The sequence below is a fragment of the Oratosquilla oratoria genome, chromosome 6 (genome assembly GCF_046742065.1).
Source record: "Oratosquilla oratoria isolate Oo_2021 chromosome 6, ASM4674206v1, whole genome shotgun sequence".
Lineage (NCBI taxonomy): Eukaryota > Metazoa > Arthropoda > Malacostraca > Stomatopoda > Squillidae > Oratosquilla > Oratosquilla oratoria.
Genome location: NC_134782.1, coordinates 12,286,837 through 12,302,189, shown reverse-complemented (window position 1 = coordinate 12,302,189; position 15,353 = coordinate 12,286,837). Strand labels below are relative to the sequence as shown.

The following is a 15,353-nucleotide window of genomic DNA, read 5'->3' as shown; positions in this document are numbered from 1 at the left end:
CGCTGCGCTTCGAGTCGTTACTCCAACTCTCGTGGGCGGGGAGTTGGGGTTGTGTGTGCGTGTAAGGTCACAGCATTACCCATAGATCGGTTATACGAGCTCTGAGCTCTCTTTCAGGAGGGAAATAGCTGTCGATCACGAGTCCAACACATTATCTAAAGACCATGGTGATTACAAACTGTTCTCTGTGCAGTCGTAGCGAAGGAAACCTCGCGCATTTCTTACTAGAGTGCAACTAATTGTCATCGATCACAGTACGAAACAAACTAACAACAACACCCAAAAAAACAAAGACGAGATCCTAAGAAACTTACTGTTCAATGCTGAAGCAGAAAACCTGGAAGCGAACTGCCAAACAACATATAACTTCTGGGAATACAGAGCAATCAAAAACAGAAATTAAACAGCGAAACCCAAAACGGACTAGGGGTGCCAAAGCCAAGGCATTCACCCCTACTACTTCTACTACTACCGCTACTAGGGCAACTAGGTAACCAAAATTAATTTGATTACAAAGTGACATGGGCCAAAATGAGATAATTTAACAACAGTCGTTAGGTAGTACATTGCAGAACATCATGTATTACCGTGAAACTTTAATAATGCCCGAAGTTGCTTTATCTTCTTATGTTCCGCAGTTCTAGATAGTTGCTTTGTTGATTTTTCATTTGTTAACAGAGCATCAATTTTATATTATTACGGACAGTAATAGCAGACATGCAAAAATTATATCATAATAGAATCTGTGCATATCAAAGCTTCTTCCTTGTTAAATCATGTTTTATTGCTTCTTTGTTTTATTTAGTAATTCAATCCTGAACTTAAGTGACTTACCAGTTTGAGTTTAGGTTAGGTCTTTATGTTTCAGGTTAAGATAGGGTACATGTTTCTTATTTTATTTTAGGTGTCAGAAAGGATCTTTTGTAGGAATAGAGGAAGATGTTTGCTCTTTGGTAGTGGCTGAATGAAGTGTATTGTTTATGGTGTGGTGGCAATACTCGCATCTTTATATACCGTATGACATATATATTTTACACATTGGGATTCTATTGAAAAGGTGTTGAATATATTGAGGTAGTATTATTTCACTTTTTTGCAGTACTGTTAATGACCCAATTGTAATGGGCTGTACCCAATTGTTACCCAGTTATTAGGCTTTATTGTATATTTTCATTTTGTGTTGTCATTTGGGTATTATTATGGTTGTGCATGCCTAAATGATATATCAATACAAAATTAGATATTAGTTTGGTAAATTTAAATACACCAATGTAATATATGTTTTTCTTGGTGGAAATCAATAAAAAAAAAACTTGCTAAAAGCAAATACACCACTGAACAGAGCTGCAAAAAGTTTCCAGACAATATGTGTCGTCGGTCCAATCCTGTCAATGTCAGTTGGATGAGGGCGATGGATACCGTGTGCACACCTAAGTGATATATCAATATATCTAATATTAATTTTGTTAATTAAAGTACATCAATCTTGGTGGAAATCAATAACAAAAAAGAATTGCTAAAAGCCAATCATATCTTTCCTAGTGCCAGATGTTGTTTACGTACTTGTCAATGCAGTCTGATGTCAGTTTGATGATGGCGATGACTATGTTGTGTATTGGGTGGTCTCCCTCTCCACCAGTACCTCGAAAAATGTATACATTTTTTAAACAGTGCTACAGAGCTGAGCTTCATGCTTTTCTTGAAACAATGAAACCTACACCCCCAAGTCCGCTCAGATGCCAAAACTGCCTATCAACATCCCTGACAACACTGACCTTGATGACCTGTAGCATTACAGGCACAACTTTAGTAAGTACAGGTTACGTTAGGTTAGAACAACAATTTATCATGTGTTAACTTGTCTTCTGCATCTATCAAAACAAACATGGTATCTGGAAGTTGTAGCTCTGGTAATGTGTCGCTTTTAGCAAGGTTTTATGTTATTGATTTCCACAAAAAATTATTTTATGTTGATGTATTATAAATGATAGAATTAATGTTTGTATGAATGGAAGAAAAGTTGTTACTTGTATCAAAGGTGTGAGTCTGTTTTGTGTGTTTTGTTACAAATAAAACAAAACTTCAAGGATTTTTATGTGTCACACAGGCTCCTTGCATGGTAAGATTAGGTTAGGTTTAGATGGTTAGGCTAATTTAAGTAAGTGGGCAACTTGGTATGCCAATTAGGAAAATTGATATGGTTTCATGCAAGCAATGATAAAAGCATACCCATGGAAAATAATTGATTCCACCTTTGATCCTTGTCTTTTTGTTTCCATATGAGTGTTACTTTGTCAGAATATATTCCCCATGTCAATATAACAATGGTTTTGTTTTTTGTCCGAGTCTAGTAGAAATTACAGAGAGGGTAGAGTGATGTTTCACCATTTTCCAAATGTGTATTTATCTCAAAATAAGCATAAATTGGTAGACAGAACCTTTTAAATTTATAGAAATATGAGGATATTTGTCGATCATAATTTAGTGCTTTGCATATAACTTTAGGATACAGCTGGGTACAGCTTGTGCAATTGGGTCATTAGTAACACCCATTTTCTGCATTGAAAAATTTTGCATTTCTTTTATGTTATGAAAAAAATATATTTCTTCTAATGAAATTACTTTCAATAGAAAACTAAGAGCAAACCCAATTTCTGTGGGAAAGTACAAAACATTTGGTATAAATGATTTGGAAATAATGAAAAGGAAGGCTTGCCTGCTTAAACATTCGAAAGACTTGCTAAGAATATAGCCATTTTTTGGGACATATAGTATCCCAAATTATGCAGTTTTACTAATATCTGGCTGTATAGAATATATGCTTGCCTTGTATGTAGGAAAGTAAATATATACCAGCTTGTGTTTATTTCTTGCACTCTGCTGAGGAATATACCCATATAAAAATTCTGGTATATAGGCATGTATGTGTATATATATATATACATATATATATATATATATATATATATATATATATTGTTGTTTTTGATGTTCAGGCAACGGAGAGGGGATGCTGTACGCCCACTAGGACTAGAAATAATGAATGACATGGGAAGGAGAATCAGACAACTAGTAATATATATATATATATATATATATATATTATATACATACATATGCCAAAGGCTTCTTCCCCACTTACAAGGGAGGTAGCCAAAAAATAAAGGCATAAAAACCACTCCCACCCATTCTATCTCCACATACTCCACTCCCATCAACCACCTTTTCTCATTCTTATCTTGGCTCCTTTTGGATAATTGGTCATTTCTGCATCTCGCCCACTGCCCTGGGTCAGAAGCAGTGTTGTAAGACACAGCACATCCACAGCAAGGGCACTTCATTAAATCAGTGATCCCCCCTTTTCATCCCCTCATGCAGAAATGGAGAAGATGGGGAGAAATCCCTTTGGGCTGTGTCAAATTATTTTTCACACATACTCCCTCAACCCGCATCCCCCATCCACTTCCATGCATCACAGCAACATCCATACACAACTGTTCTCCATTCACCCCTATATTCTGTCCTCTCTCGTCCTTCCTCAACCAACATTCCCCTTTTTCCCAATGCCCCTTTTACCCCATCCATCCATCTCATCCTTGGTTCCTCATGTTCACTCCTTCAACCTCTGCCTTCTACACCTCTTTTAATAATCTTTCTTCTCTCATTTTTTCCATGTGTCCAAACCATCCCAATACTCTTTCATCAACTCTATCTCCCAACTCTCTTTCCACTCCCATTCTCCCCCTCACGTCATTTCTCACTCTATCTATCCTAGTACCCCTATCATACTTCTGAGGCACCTCATCTCAAACACATTCAAACTCCTCTTCTCTCATGTTCCATGTTTCAGCCCCATACAGTGCCATTGGCATAATCACTCCTTCATACAATCTCCTCTTAGCATCCATTCCCAAATGTCTATTTCTTATTACACTTTTTAATCCCACAAAGGATTTACTTGCTTCTGTCAGTCTACATTCTACCTCCATTTTTCCCTTTCCTGCCACATTCGCACCCAACTAAAACTATCCACTTCCTCCAGTCTCTCTTCCTTAATACTCAACTCCAGTCTGCTGCCACTTTCTCCCCTTCTACATCTCATCACCTTACCCGCATTTATCTTCAACTTCCTTCTTTCATACACCTTCCCAAACTCTGTCACTAACTTTCTCAATCCCTCCTCTGATCCTGCTACAATCATAGGGTTGTCAGCAAACAACAATTGGCTTATCTCCCACTTTTCTCCATTTTCTTTAACCAACTCTAATCCCTGACTAACTACCATTGCATTTACATCTTGCACCCCACCCTTGTATAAATTGAACACCCAAGGCAACACAACACATCCTTGATGAAGTCCCACCTTTACCTCAAACTCCTCACTCTCTCCATTTCTTATTCTAACACAAGCTCTACTACTCTCATAAAAACTCTTGACTGCTCTTAAAAGCTTTCCTCCTATCCCGTATATCTGCAATACCTCCCACAGTGCCCTCCTGTCTACCCTGTCATAAGCCTTTTCCAAATCCATAAAAGCCCAAAAAACATCCTTACCTTTTCCTATAACTTTCTCACATATCTGTCTTACCACAAAAATCTGATCTACACAACCCCTACCTGTTGTAAAACCACACTGCTCCTCACCAATTATTCCCCCTGTTCCTCTCCTAATCTTCTCAATCAAGACTCTCCCACAAGGCTTCCCAACTACACTCAACAAGCAGATCCCTATGAACTACTACACTGACACTTGTCCCCCTTTCCCTTGTGAAGTGGAACTGTACAGGCACTCCTCCAGTCCTCCAGCACTCTACCCCCTCTTAAACAAACATTAAATAACCTCACCAGCCAGTCCACCACAACTGTACCTCTTTTTTTCTGACATTATGCATGGCATCCATCCAGACCAGGTGCCTTACCTGCTCTCAACATCTTAACAGCTGCTTTCACTTCATATTTCCTTATTTCTCCTCCATTTTCATCACTCATCACTGTCATCTTCTTAGCACTTCCCACTACAACTACCTTTCCCTCCCTATCCTCCTTCACATTTAGCAACTCCCTAAAATATTCTGCCCACCTTCCTCTCACTGCCTTCTCTTCCATTATCATCTCTCCATCTGCACCTTTTACTTGATTCGTCTCCTCTTCCTCTTTTAATTTCTTTCCGAAACATCTTTTTATTACTTTCAAAATTTTCTGTCATACTCTTACCCCATTTCACATCTGCTCCCCTCTTTGAAGCATAATACATAATGGAATAATATGAGCAAAATTATGATATCAGCAAATGAATAAGAGAAAGTATGATTTGAATTTTTTGAAAGACTGAATAGGTTGAATAGGCTTTGAATGTAGGTTTGATTCTAGATATTATAAGAAATTAAATGTATTTGGTTTAAATCCTGTAAGTTATAGAAAAGAAAAAAAATTACTACTATTGTTTTTACTTGACATTGTATCATGACCATACTTCCCCAGCAATAAAAGGTGGAAAAATACTCTAAAATGTTTTCTCTTTTTTCAGGGTACTGATCATTCCTCAATTGTTATCATGCTCAGAACAGATTTTTGATGGAAGAAAGGTAACAGTGTAGTCATTGATAATGTATGTATAATTGGTTTGTGTAATCACATACCGGTACTTAAGTAGAAAATATACTGAATCTATAGAGAGAAAAAAGAACAGGTTTTCATGTAGGAAAGCATGCTAGAAAAAAGGCTTAACACTTATAAATGGTAACTAGAAATTATTATAAAAACATGGAAAAAGGTGTTGGACTTAGTATTCTTCAGAGTAATGATATGCAGGTGGATGTACATTCTGGTTTGAATGAATCTCAGGGAAAGAGCATAGACCAGATTTGTGAAGAACAGAAGAGATCTACCAGATCACGTACAGTTAACCACTTAAGGTTAAAACCAAATGTAAACAAAAGAAAATTCTTCAGATGTCCAGACTGTGATAAGATTTTCACGCGTGTTAAGAATATGTTAGATCATTCTGCAATTTGCAGAAATAGGCAAGTAACCAATCAATCCCACTCTTATGGTAAGTTTAAAGATACAATTAAATGTTCCTATGTTTCAAACCAAATTCCAGCCCTGATTAAGTGTGCAATTTGTTCTGCTTCTTACATATCTGAAGATGCATTTATGGGTCACATGGCTTCCTATCATGGTACCCATGAAAGGATGACAATACCTACAGATCACTCAGATCATCTTATTGCATGCCTATCTCCAAAATGTGAATTTAAAGCTTCCATTAAAGCAATTCCACAAGCTCATATTGATGCATACCACTTAAGAAAACACCATCAAATATCAATCAAATACAAAGGTGTGAAACCATTTTTACCATATAAATGTCAGTATTGTGGTGCTTCCTATGTTGTTGAAAGTAGTCTAAGACGACATATGAAGACTCACAATAAAAATAGAAAAGAAAGTGAGAATGGGTCATGTAAAATTATTACATTAAATCGTAAAGAAAAAATCCAGAAAAATTCCTTGGTTGCTTGTGTACCAGAAAAAGTCAATATTGTGAATGAAGTACAAGTAGTTTTTCATTGTGAATATTGTGGAAAAACAGTTTCTGGAGCTAATCAGTTTGCAGACCATGTAGAAAAACATTCACTGAAAAAGTTATATAAATTGCAGAAGGAAGAATGTGCTTCTCGTCATGATAATGTGATGTATCCTGGAATAAAAAAGGTTAAATGCACAAGAGAAATTGATCGTGTGAATATCAATGGTGACGTAAATGGCGATGGAGAATGTAGTGGACAGGAAGTAGAAGAAAGGATTTTTTCTAAAGAAGATTCTGAAATTGGGCTTAGTATTGTATCAATGAAGCATAACCAGAAACATATTAAAGCAGAAATAAGTGACAAAGAATTTCTCGATACAAGCAATATGGTCGTTAGTGATGATGAGTGTAATGTCAATATTCCAATTGCAGTTGAGCAGGAAGATACTAGAAAGAATTCAGTGTTGATGAAATGTAACTTTTGCAGTGCAGCATTTGTGTCAGAGAATTTTCTTAAAAAACATCTTCAGAAACACAAGAACAAGGAAAATAAACTGAAAAAGTATGGTTGGTTTGGTTGGGAACTGCATTCGAGCTCAGATGTAAATCAAGATCATGGTGTGTCTAATTTTGAAGATGAAACTCAGAATGTCAGCAGTTCTCAAGAAGCTTCATCACAAAAAGGGCTTGAAATAAAGTATGAGGAAGTAAATGAGAGCTTTGGCTCTGAAAACAGTGTTCCAAAAAGTTATAAAAATTGCCAAACTGATTCTGAGGAAATGGTGAAGATCAACATCAAAGAAGAGCCTGAATTAGAAGAAATTGAATTTTTAAAAGAAGAGTTGGAATGGTAAGAATTGACATTGTAGATGCAATGAAGAAACGGGTACTGATATACTTATAGATAATTTTTGATACCTTTATTTTTCAAATAATTTTTTATTTGAGTGTAACATGTTGCTATAGTCCTTTTCATCTCAAATGTTTCACTGCAGTAGGAGTCACAGATCTATCTATCAGTGGTAACTTATCTAGCCATAGAAAACGCTGAACAGAAGAGACCTTTACTTTCCTTAGCTTCCTCTCTTCATGTACATGAATATCAAATGTTTCAATGATAATTGTTTTCCCACCTTCTTTATTTTTATTGTTTTATACCCTTCTCTCCTCTTCTATGTCTCTTATCATTCACCAGGGTTAATTTTCTCTGGACCATTGATGGGTACATGCTAATGGTGGTTCTGCAAGATGGATTGCAGAGAATCGTCTCCCTGCTATCCATTGTCAAAACCTATCAATCCTGTTACTCAATCTGGAGGTGCATACACTTGATCTCCAGACCAGTCCCAAGATCTTAACTTTAGCTGTATTTCCTCCACCTTTTCAAATAAAGAGAACTAACAACTGGTGATTACTCCCTTCCTTCTAGTATTATAAGCTGGTGACAGAAAGACAATCCCACACTTCCACATTAAGACAATAAACAACATTCCAAAGTTTTTCACCAGATAGGTGTGTGTGTGTGTGTGGGGGGGTTAATGAGGACTGTTACCAGCCATTTTGGGGCTATGGATATTCAGTTTGCAAAACTTGAGGCAACAGTTATTATTATTTGCTTTCTCATGTTGTTCTCCTCTTCTGCGAGGATTTCATTAATTTAGAGGACAGAGAGGCTGTAATTATGGTTATGGGAGATGCTATGAGAATAGAGTGAGTGTGACAATGGTAAGGCTATTACAAAAGAAGTGGTACAAGTAGCATTGAAAGAAGTGGAAGCTGGAAAGTCTCCTGGATGGGATGGGTGCCATATAGAATATCTGACAAAAGATTAGTAATAGTGGGGTGGCTGGTGAGACTGTTCAGGGAAAAGAGTGTCCCAGTGAATTGGAGGAGAGTATGTACAGTTCATTTGTCCATGGGAAAGGGAGACGTATTAGTGTAGTACAGTGTTTCCCAACCTCTTTTTGGCCATGTCCCACCTAATCACCTCTGGAATCCTGATGTCCCCCCCCACATGGGGGAGCCATGTGGTAATTTATAATTCTTATTTGAAAAATGAACTCCATTTTAGGTGAAGAAGCTTAAAACACCGATACTTTGATTTGATTTTTAAACCTTTATTTTCTACTTAAAATTTAAAGTTAAAGTTTGTTAAATCATAACAACATGGCATCCATTGAAAAAAAAATTAAATAAATGAAAAACAATTAAAGTTCTGAGCAACAAATTGCTAAAAAAAAATGGAAAAAACATTAAGTGGTATTAAAATAATAAAAAAAGAATGAATAATAAAAGAGTATTCATAGGTAGTAAAAAAATTACATTAGAATGGTGAAATATATGTGAATTGTCTTGTATTATTTCATATTTACAAGGAAAAAACAAATAGTTTCAAAGCATGTAATTGAGAATTGAAATTTATAATATAAACAAATTAATTTCAAAGGAAGCCTTTTCTGTAATATGGTACTTTGATCAGTACTTTAAATTAAATTGTACAATGTACAGTAAAGGTATCAATCAAATACAAATATTATTTGAGCTCATCTCAAGATAAGTACAATAAAGCTAGTCAGTCAGTGAGACCCTTGTGCTTCGTGCCTGCTGCAAAGAGATTTTATATTAGGAACTAATTTAGTCAGCTTCAGTCTCAGATCTCCTCGTTTAGTGATGTTATGGCTAATAGATCACAAGAACCAAAACACCCAAAAATCAAATTCCTCCCCTGGTAGCAAACAAGTTAATAGTAAGGACATACTACATCTCTTTAAAAAGCCCTCCATAAGGTGGCACCATCCTAGCCTCCTCTGAAAGGGGTAGTTCATGACATTAAACTGAATTAGTGAATCACTTTGACTAGTGTGATGGTTAAGTGGACTAAGACACAAATGTCTGAAGACAAGAAACCAAAGCTGGGTGGCTCAAAATCTGAAAGAGGGCATATGATGTCAGTAACGGTGTATGGTCTTAAATCCTTGAGCTTTAGCAAAAGATATCATGCATAACCACCTCATAGTATGGGCAGTGGCTGAAGTGTTTGAGTGTGGGTTTTGTTAAATTTCATCATAGTGTAATTGAATATAGATTTATGATATTAATACTTTTTGATTAATTAAATAACTTTTTTTCCAAACACCTTATTTTTACAAAAGAAATTTCCATAGAAAATTCAAACTATCTGTTGCTTCAGATGCAACCACTATTCAGAAGGGAGGTCATGGGAGTTAATCAAGAAATACCATATGTCTAGAGGATGAGAAGAAATAGTTTTCCATATAGATGTATACATATGTGGAATAACTAAGGTGATATAGCCAAAGCTGAAACAATACACGAGTTCAAATCTGAATATGATAATTGAAAATCAAGGATATAGATTAAGTTGGAACTGTGCATGAATTTGAGTCTAGGTATGTTAGAAAACTAGAGAATAGGGGATGGGACCTAATGAGCATTGGTATTTTTCTGTATACTACAATTAGGTAAATCTACACTGTCCTACATTCACCCCTTCCAGACAGCAACACATAATCTCTTTACAAAGTTACTTGTAGGTTGAACTAGTGGCTATGAGTCTTACTGGGAGCCACAGTGCAATGGATTGTATTCTGGTATGTTAAGAAAATCATGTATTTACTAGTTCTTTCATGACATATCAACCTTTTGTTACAACTTGTTAAAATTGGTTTGTATGTAGTCATAGGTGATACAGTGGTATTTCAGTAAGAATTACTTTTATGTTTGGCATTATAAAATTAGTCTTTGAAGGAGAGCATTATCTTAGTGTGTTTACATGACAAAATCATAGGATAGTAGCGGTGATAAGTGTACTGTTATGTTTTGTTGTGGAGATTTGAATTTATTTTGGAAGTATTGTAGTATACTGACATGTACATTTTTTACTGTAATGGTACAATGTAATTAAGATTTAGAGTAGGTAGATTTACCATTTTCTAAATATCAGTAGTAAACTGAGATTAAATGAGATAATGTTTAGCTAGTTTTGTAACTTGTGAGCTAGTATTGTATATGTACAGGGAGCTCCAAAAAAGATGTAACTACTTTGATCGGCTATAATAAATCTATTGGGGCACGCACGGACTTTTCCTTTTCACTTTACATAGTCAACTAGGTTGGATTTGTTAACATGTCTTTGTTTTTCTTGTTTTCCAGATTGTATGCAAAATGTATACGCTAGAGCAGAAGTTGAAAATCATCCAACTCTGGTATGAAACCAAGTCACCCGCAAAAGTCCGCCGTCGGTTCAACACACACCAGGGTCACAAATCTAAGTCTGAGTGTGCAGCACTTACAAATTTGAAAATACAGAGGATTGTGCAGCATTTTGAAAAGGAGAAAACCCTGCATCACGTCCACAAGGGAAGAAGTGGCCGGCGACCGATCATCACTCCTGAGAAGAGGGAGCAAGTCCGTGAGTCGATGGTTAGCAGTCTGAAGAAATCTAACCGAATCCGCGCTCAAGAGCTGGCTCTCTCTCCAACTACACTTTTGAGAGTTATGAGGAAGGACCTGAAGCTGTTCCCATTTAGAATTTCAACTCACCATGTGCTGCAGCAACAGGACAAAGAGAAGAGAATCGAGATGTGCGACTGGCTGAATGAAAAGCTTGAGCAAACTCCCAACTGGCTCAATCACATTTGGTTTAGTGATGAAGCACACTTTCATCTTAATGGGGCTGTTAATAACCACAACAATGTGTTTTGGGGAGAAGAGAAGCCAGAAGAAATCAGTGAGAAGCGCCTCAAAGGTCCAAAGGTCACTGCATTTGTGGCGTTCAATGCAAAGCACGGTCTGCTGGGACCTTACTGGTTCGAGGAAAATGGGCGCACCGTTACCATCAACAGTGAACGTTATATCGCCATTCTTGATCAGTTTCACGGTGACCTGACTCAGAAGCTAACCCAAGGACAGTTAAGGCTTGCTTGGTTCATGCAGGATGGTGCAAGACCTCATACAGCCCACGCATCATTGGATCATCTCAGGGGACTCTTCCGGAATCATCTCATCAGCCTCAACACAGATCATGAGTGGGCCCCCCACAGCCCTGACTTAAATCCACTTGATTTCTGGTTCTGGGGAGCAGCAAAGGGGAAGGTCTATGCCAACAGACCTCAAACACAGGCTGATCTAAAGCAGAATGTGGCAGCTTATGTAGCTGAAGTTTCCGCTGAAACATGGAAAAGAGTTGGCCAGAATTTCTGCATCCGCGTGAAAGCATGTTTCAACAGAAATGGAGCTCATATCAAGCATGTGGACTACCAGAAGTTTGTTTGACTTTCAGACATAATCCAACCTTATTGACTTTATGTATCTCGCGTATTAAGCTTGTTATTCAAAGTCTGTCTGTATAAAGACCAATCAAACTAGTTACACCTTTTTTGGAGCTCCCATGTATGTACTGTAATGTGAAGGACATATTATTGATACATAAAAGAACACTCAAAATCTTATGTTTTGTACTGTAACCTTTCACCTTCTAATATTTACTCCATAAATTAAATAATGTGCTTTAATTTTGATGAAAAAGTTTGTTCTGAGGCTGGTCTGGTTCTTAATAATTACATTTTTCTTCGAGATCAGGTAAGAAGTACATGCATACAAATAACAATGGCTTTTTCTCCCTTACAAGGGAGGTGGCCAAAGTCAAAGACATAAATCCACTCCCACCCATTTCATCCCAACATACTCCACTCCCATTCACCACCCCTCCCTCCCTCCCTCCCTCCCTCTTTTCTTGGCTCCTCCTGGATGACAGGTCATCCCTGCATCTCATCCACTGCAGGTAAAAAGTAGTTATGCAGATTAGAAAAAAAAATCTCAAACTTTTCCCGGCTGAATGTATAAGTACTGGAGGTATTCTCTGCCATTACACAATTGAAAAATTTACAGGAATATTAAGATTTTATTTTTGTTCTTTTGCCATTTTGCCACTCCATGAAATATGTAAAGAAAAAGATACATGTAGACTTATCAGTTAACATTTTGAAAATAATTTTAAACCATAGATCCAAAGTCTTGTGAACCACTTGAAGTCTATAAAAGTAGCAATGTATCCATGGTCTGTTAGTCAGAGCATACAAGTCCAAGTTTAATTTTGTCAGTTGCAGCTAAGCAGGTCGTAACATAAATTGCCTGAATGATATGTAAGTGGCCCAAGTTATGGTCAGTGTTTAAAAAATATATAAATGAATAAAAAAAGAAAAGAAAAAAACAGACATCGTTGAGAGGTTAACCTTGCCAGAATGAAATTGCCTGATAGTAGCCAGAGTTATACATAAGTGGCAAATGATCCAAAACAAGGTCATTATGTTAGTACCCAGAGGTAGTTTGACTGAAGTAAAATTGTCTGATATTAGAATGAAACTTCAGAAATGGACATAGAACTTTATTGGGTCACTTCATAGAGATATATTATCCTTGATCACATTAAGATGAATAAAATTGTCAGGCGCTAATCAGAACAAAATCTCAAAGAGAACATTAGGCTTTCGTTGATCCATGTTCATCCGTTATGATGACGTCATTTTATGTACACAGTTCTTGTAACCAGTGCTTTTATCCCCAGGGGTAATATCGCACCAATGAGGAGAATTGTAGAGGTGTTAAAGGAGATATTTTTAGGCGGGTAAGAGACTATTCATTCACTTCATTTATTACACCCAAATTAAAAAGACCCGCATTCTTTTCCGAGCGGAGATTTGCCTCTAGTCACCAGAGAAAACCGCACAACCCTGAACCAAAGGGGTGTTTGTAAAGTCTCCTAAAATATTGACCACATTGAACTATGCAGTCAATATCTCATGCGGGGTTTGTGGCATGGGCATCTGGAGTGGGGTGGGTACAGTGACCTACCCCCTAGAAATCCAGGGTGTGTTTGAATGCGTGTTGCCATATATAAAATTTCATTCGCTTTTTGAGTTATACAGTATCTGTGTGTGATTTATGAAGGCAAAATGTGATTCATGTAGATAATGTAAATATATCTATGTAGCCAATTTGAATTGTGTATATTGATATAACCCAATGCTATGAACCTATCTTTAATTTCTTACCCCCCTTACCAAAACTCCTGACCCCACATACACACACACACACGTCGGTCGAAGTAACAACAAAGTTTGGAACTCCATGAAAAATTCAAGTTTCATTGATCTCAACAATGAGGGAGTACCTTTGTTGTATTAGTAGGGAAGGGGAAAGCTTGTGGTGTAGTGGGAAGGTGAAGAAAAAGGAGAAAGAGAGGGATTACTGAGAAAAATGGAAGGAAATGAGGAAGGGGATGAACAGGCCCCGGATGGTAGAAGGGGTGTAAACAAAAGGAGTGCAGAACACACAGATGAGGGATAACAGGGGAGCAGAGGTGTCAAAAGCAGAAATATAGATAATAGCTCAATGGAAAGAGAAGATAACTGCTTTTATGGATTTAATGAGGGAGGAGGTGACAACCTCCCACAACTAGTAAATCTAGAGGAGAAACTAAAAAAATGAACAAAGCACTAGTTACCCAAAGAGTTGATAAACTGGAAGAACTGAAGAGAATCAAAACCTGACTAAAGAAATAGAAGAATAAAAAAGACAGTTAAAAGAAGTAAAAGATGAGAATGAGGAATTAAAGAATAATAATAAAGAGAATAGTCCATAGCCAAAGAAGTATAGGGTTGGAGAAAAGTCCAAGAGAACAACAAAATTGTATTTAGAGATATAGTGACCCAACAGATGAAAGAACAAACTAAGGACACAGTTATTAAAGTGATGAGAAGGAGAATATAATAAGAGACTTAGTGGACAAAAAGAAATGTATAATGATATTAGGGATGTAAGAGAAGCATAATCCAAATAGGACGAGTAAAAGAGGAGAGGGAAAAGGTAAACAAGATATTAGAAGTAGTTCAAGAGGAACAAGAAACAGGGAAAGAAATTGAAGAAATATATAGAATAGGGAAATACAATACAGATAAGACCAGACCAATTAAGGTTAAATTCAGGTCACAAACGACAGCAAAGAATATCTTAGCAAAAACATGGAAACTAGCAAACAGTGATCATTATAAACAGGTATGGATAAAAAGAGAAATGAATAAAGAGGAAAGAGAGGATGAGAAAACAAAAAGACTAGAAGTTGAGGGGAAAAAAAGAGAAAATCTGTTGGAGAGTAGTGGATATGAAAGTGAGGAATTGGTTCGTAGGAGAGAAAAATGGAAGGGAAACAGAAGACACGATGGAAGTAGCCGAAAATTAAAAGTGTCTTACACAGACACGATGGAGGTAGCCGAAAATTAAAAGTGTCTTACACAAATATAGATGGCATAATAACAGGCTTGAACAAACTGAATGATTACCTGAAGGAAAAAGAACCACCTAGCAATGTAGGACATGGTGCATATAATTATTGGATTAGATACAGAGGGGGTGAAGTTATGTTTCTGACTAAGAAGATTATGAATGTGAGGAATGTCACATATGGAAAGAATAGAGTAGAGATGATTATGATGGAAGTGGAGGACAGGGATGGGAAGAGCAGGAAGTTTGTAGTAAATTATGTGCTTCCTAAAACGGCTTTGTGGGAAGAGAGAGAACACAAAAATATGTTAGAAGACACAAGGATAACACTAAATAAGATAATGGAAGATGGAGGAAGAATAGTTATACAGGGTGACTTCAATTGTAGAGAAATGTGCTGGGAAGAGATGACAGTGAAGGGTGGAGATGACCTATGGTGAAATGTACTACTTGATATGATTATAGAACATACAATGACGCAATGGATACAAGAGAATACTAGGTATAAAAATGAGGAAGA

At 36.8% G+C, this 15,353-nt stretch overlaps 1 protein-coding gene across 4 annotated transcripts; it reads left to right on the top strand.

Annotated features, from left to right (window-relative positions):
* Window positions 1–243: 243 nt before the first annotated feature.
* Window positions 244–13,563, top strand: LOC143026290 (uncharacterized). 4 transcript variants are annotated; one of them, XM_076186422.1, is made up of 3 exons: window positions 244–490; window positions 5,528–5,585; window positions 10,706–13,563. In XM_076186422.1, exons 1-3 carry the CDS (start codon window positions 321–323, stop codon window positions 11,825–11,827), a joined length of 1,350 nt encoding a protein of 449 aa, XP_076042537.1. In that variant the 5' UTR covers window positions 244–320; the 3' UTR covers window positions 11,828–13,563. The 4 variants fall into 4 exon arrangements, with proteins under 4 accessions (XP_076042537.1, XP_076042538.1, XP_076042536.1 ...); XM_076186421.1 differs by having other exon boundaries at window positions 402–490; window positions 5,528–7,382; window positions 10,706–10,831; XM_076186423.1 differs by lacking the exon at window positions 5,528–5,585 and having other exon boundaries at window positions 387–490.
* The last annotated feature ends 1,790 nt before the right edge of the window (window positions 13,564–15,353 follow it).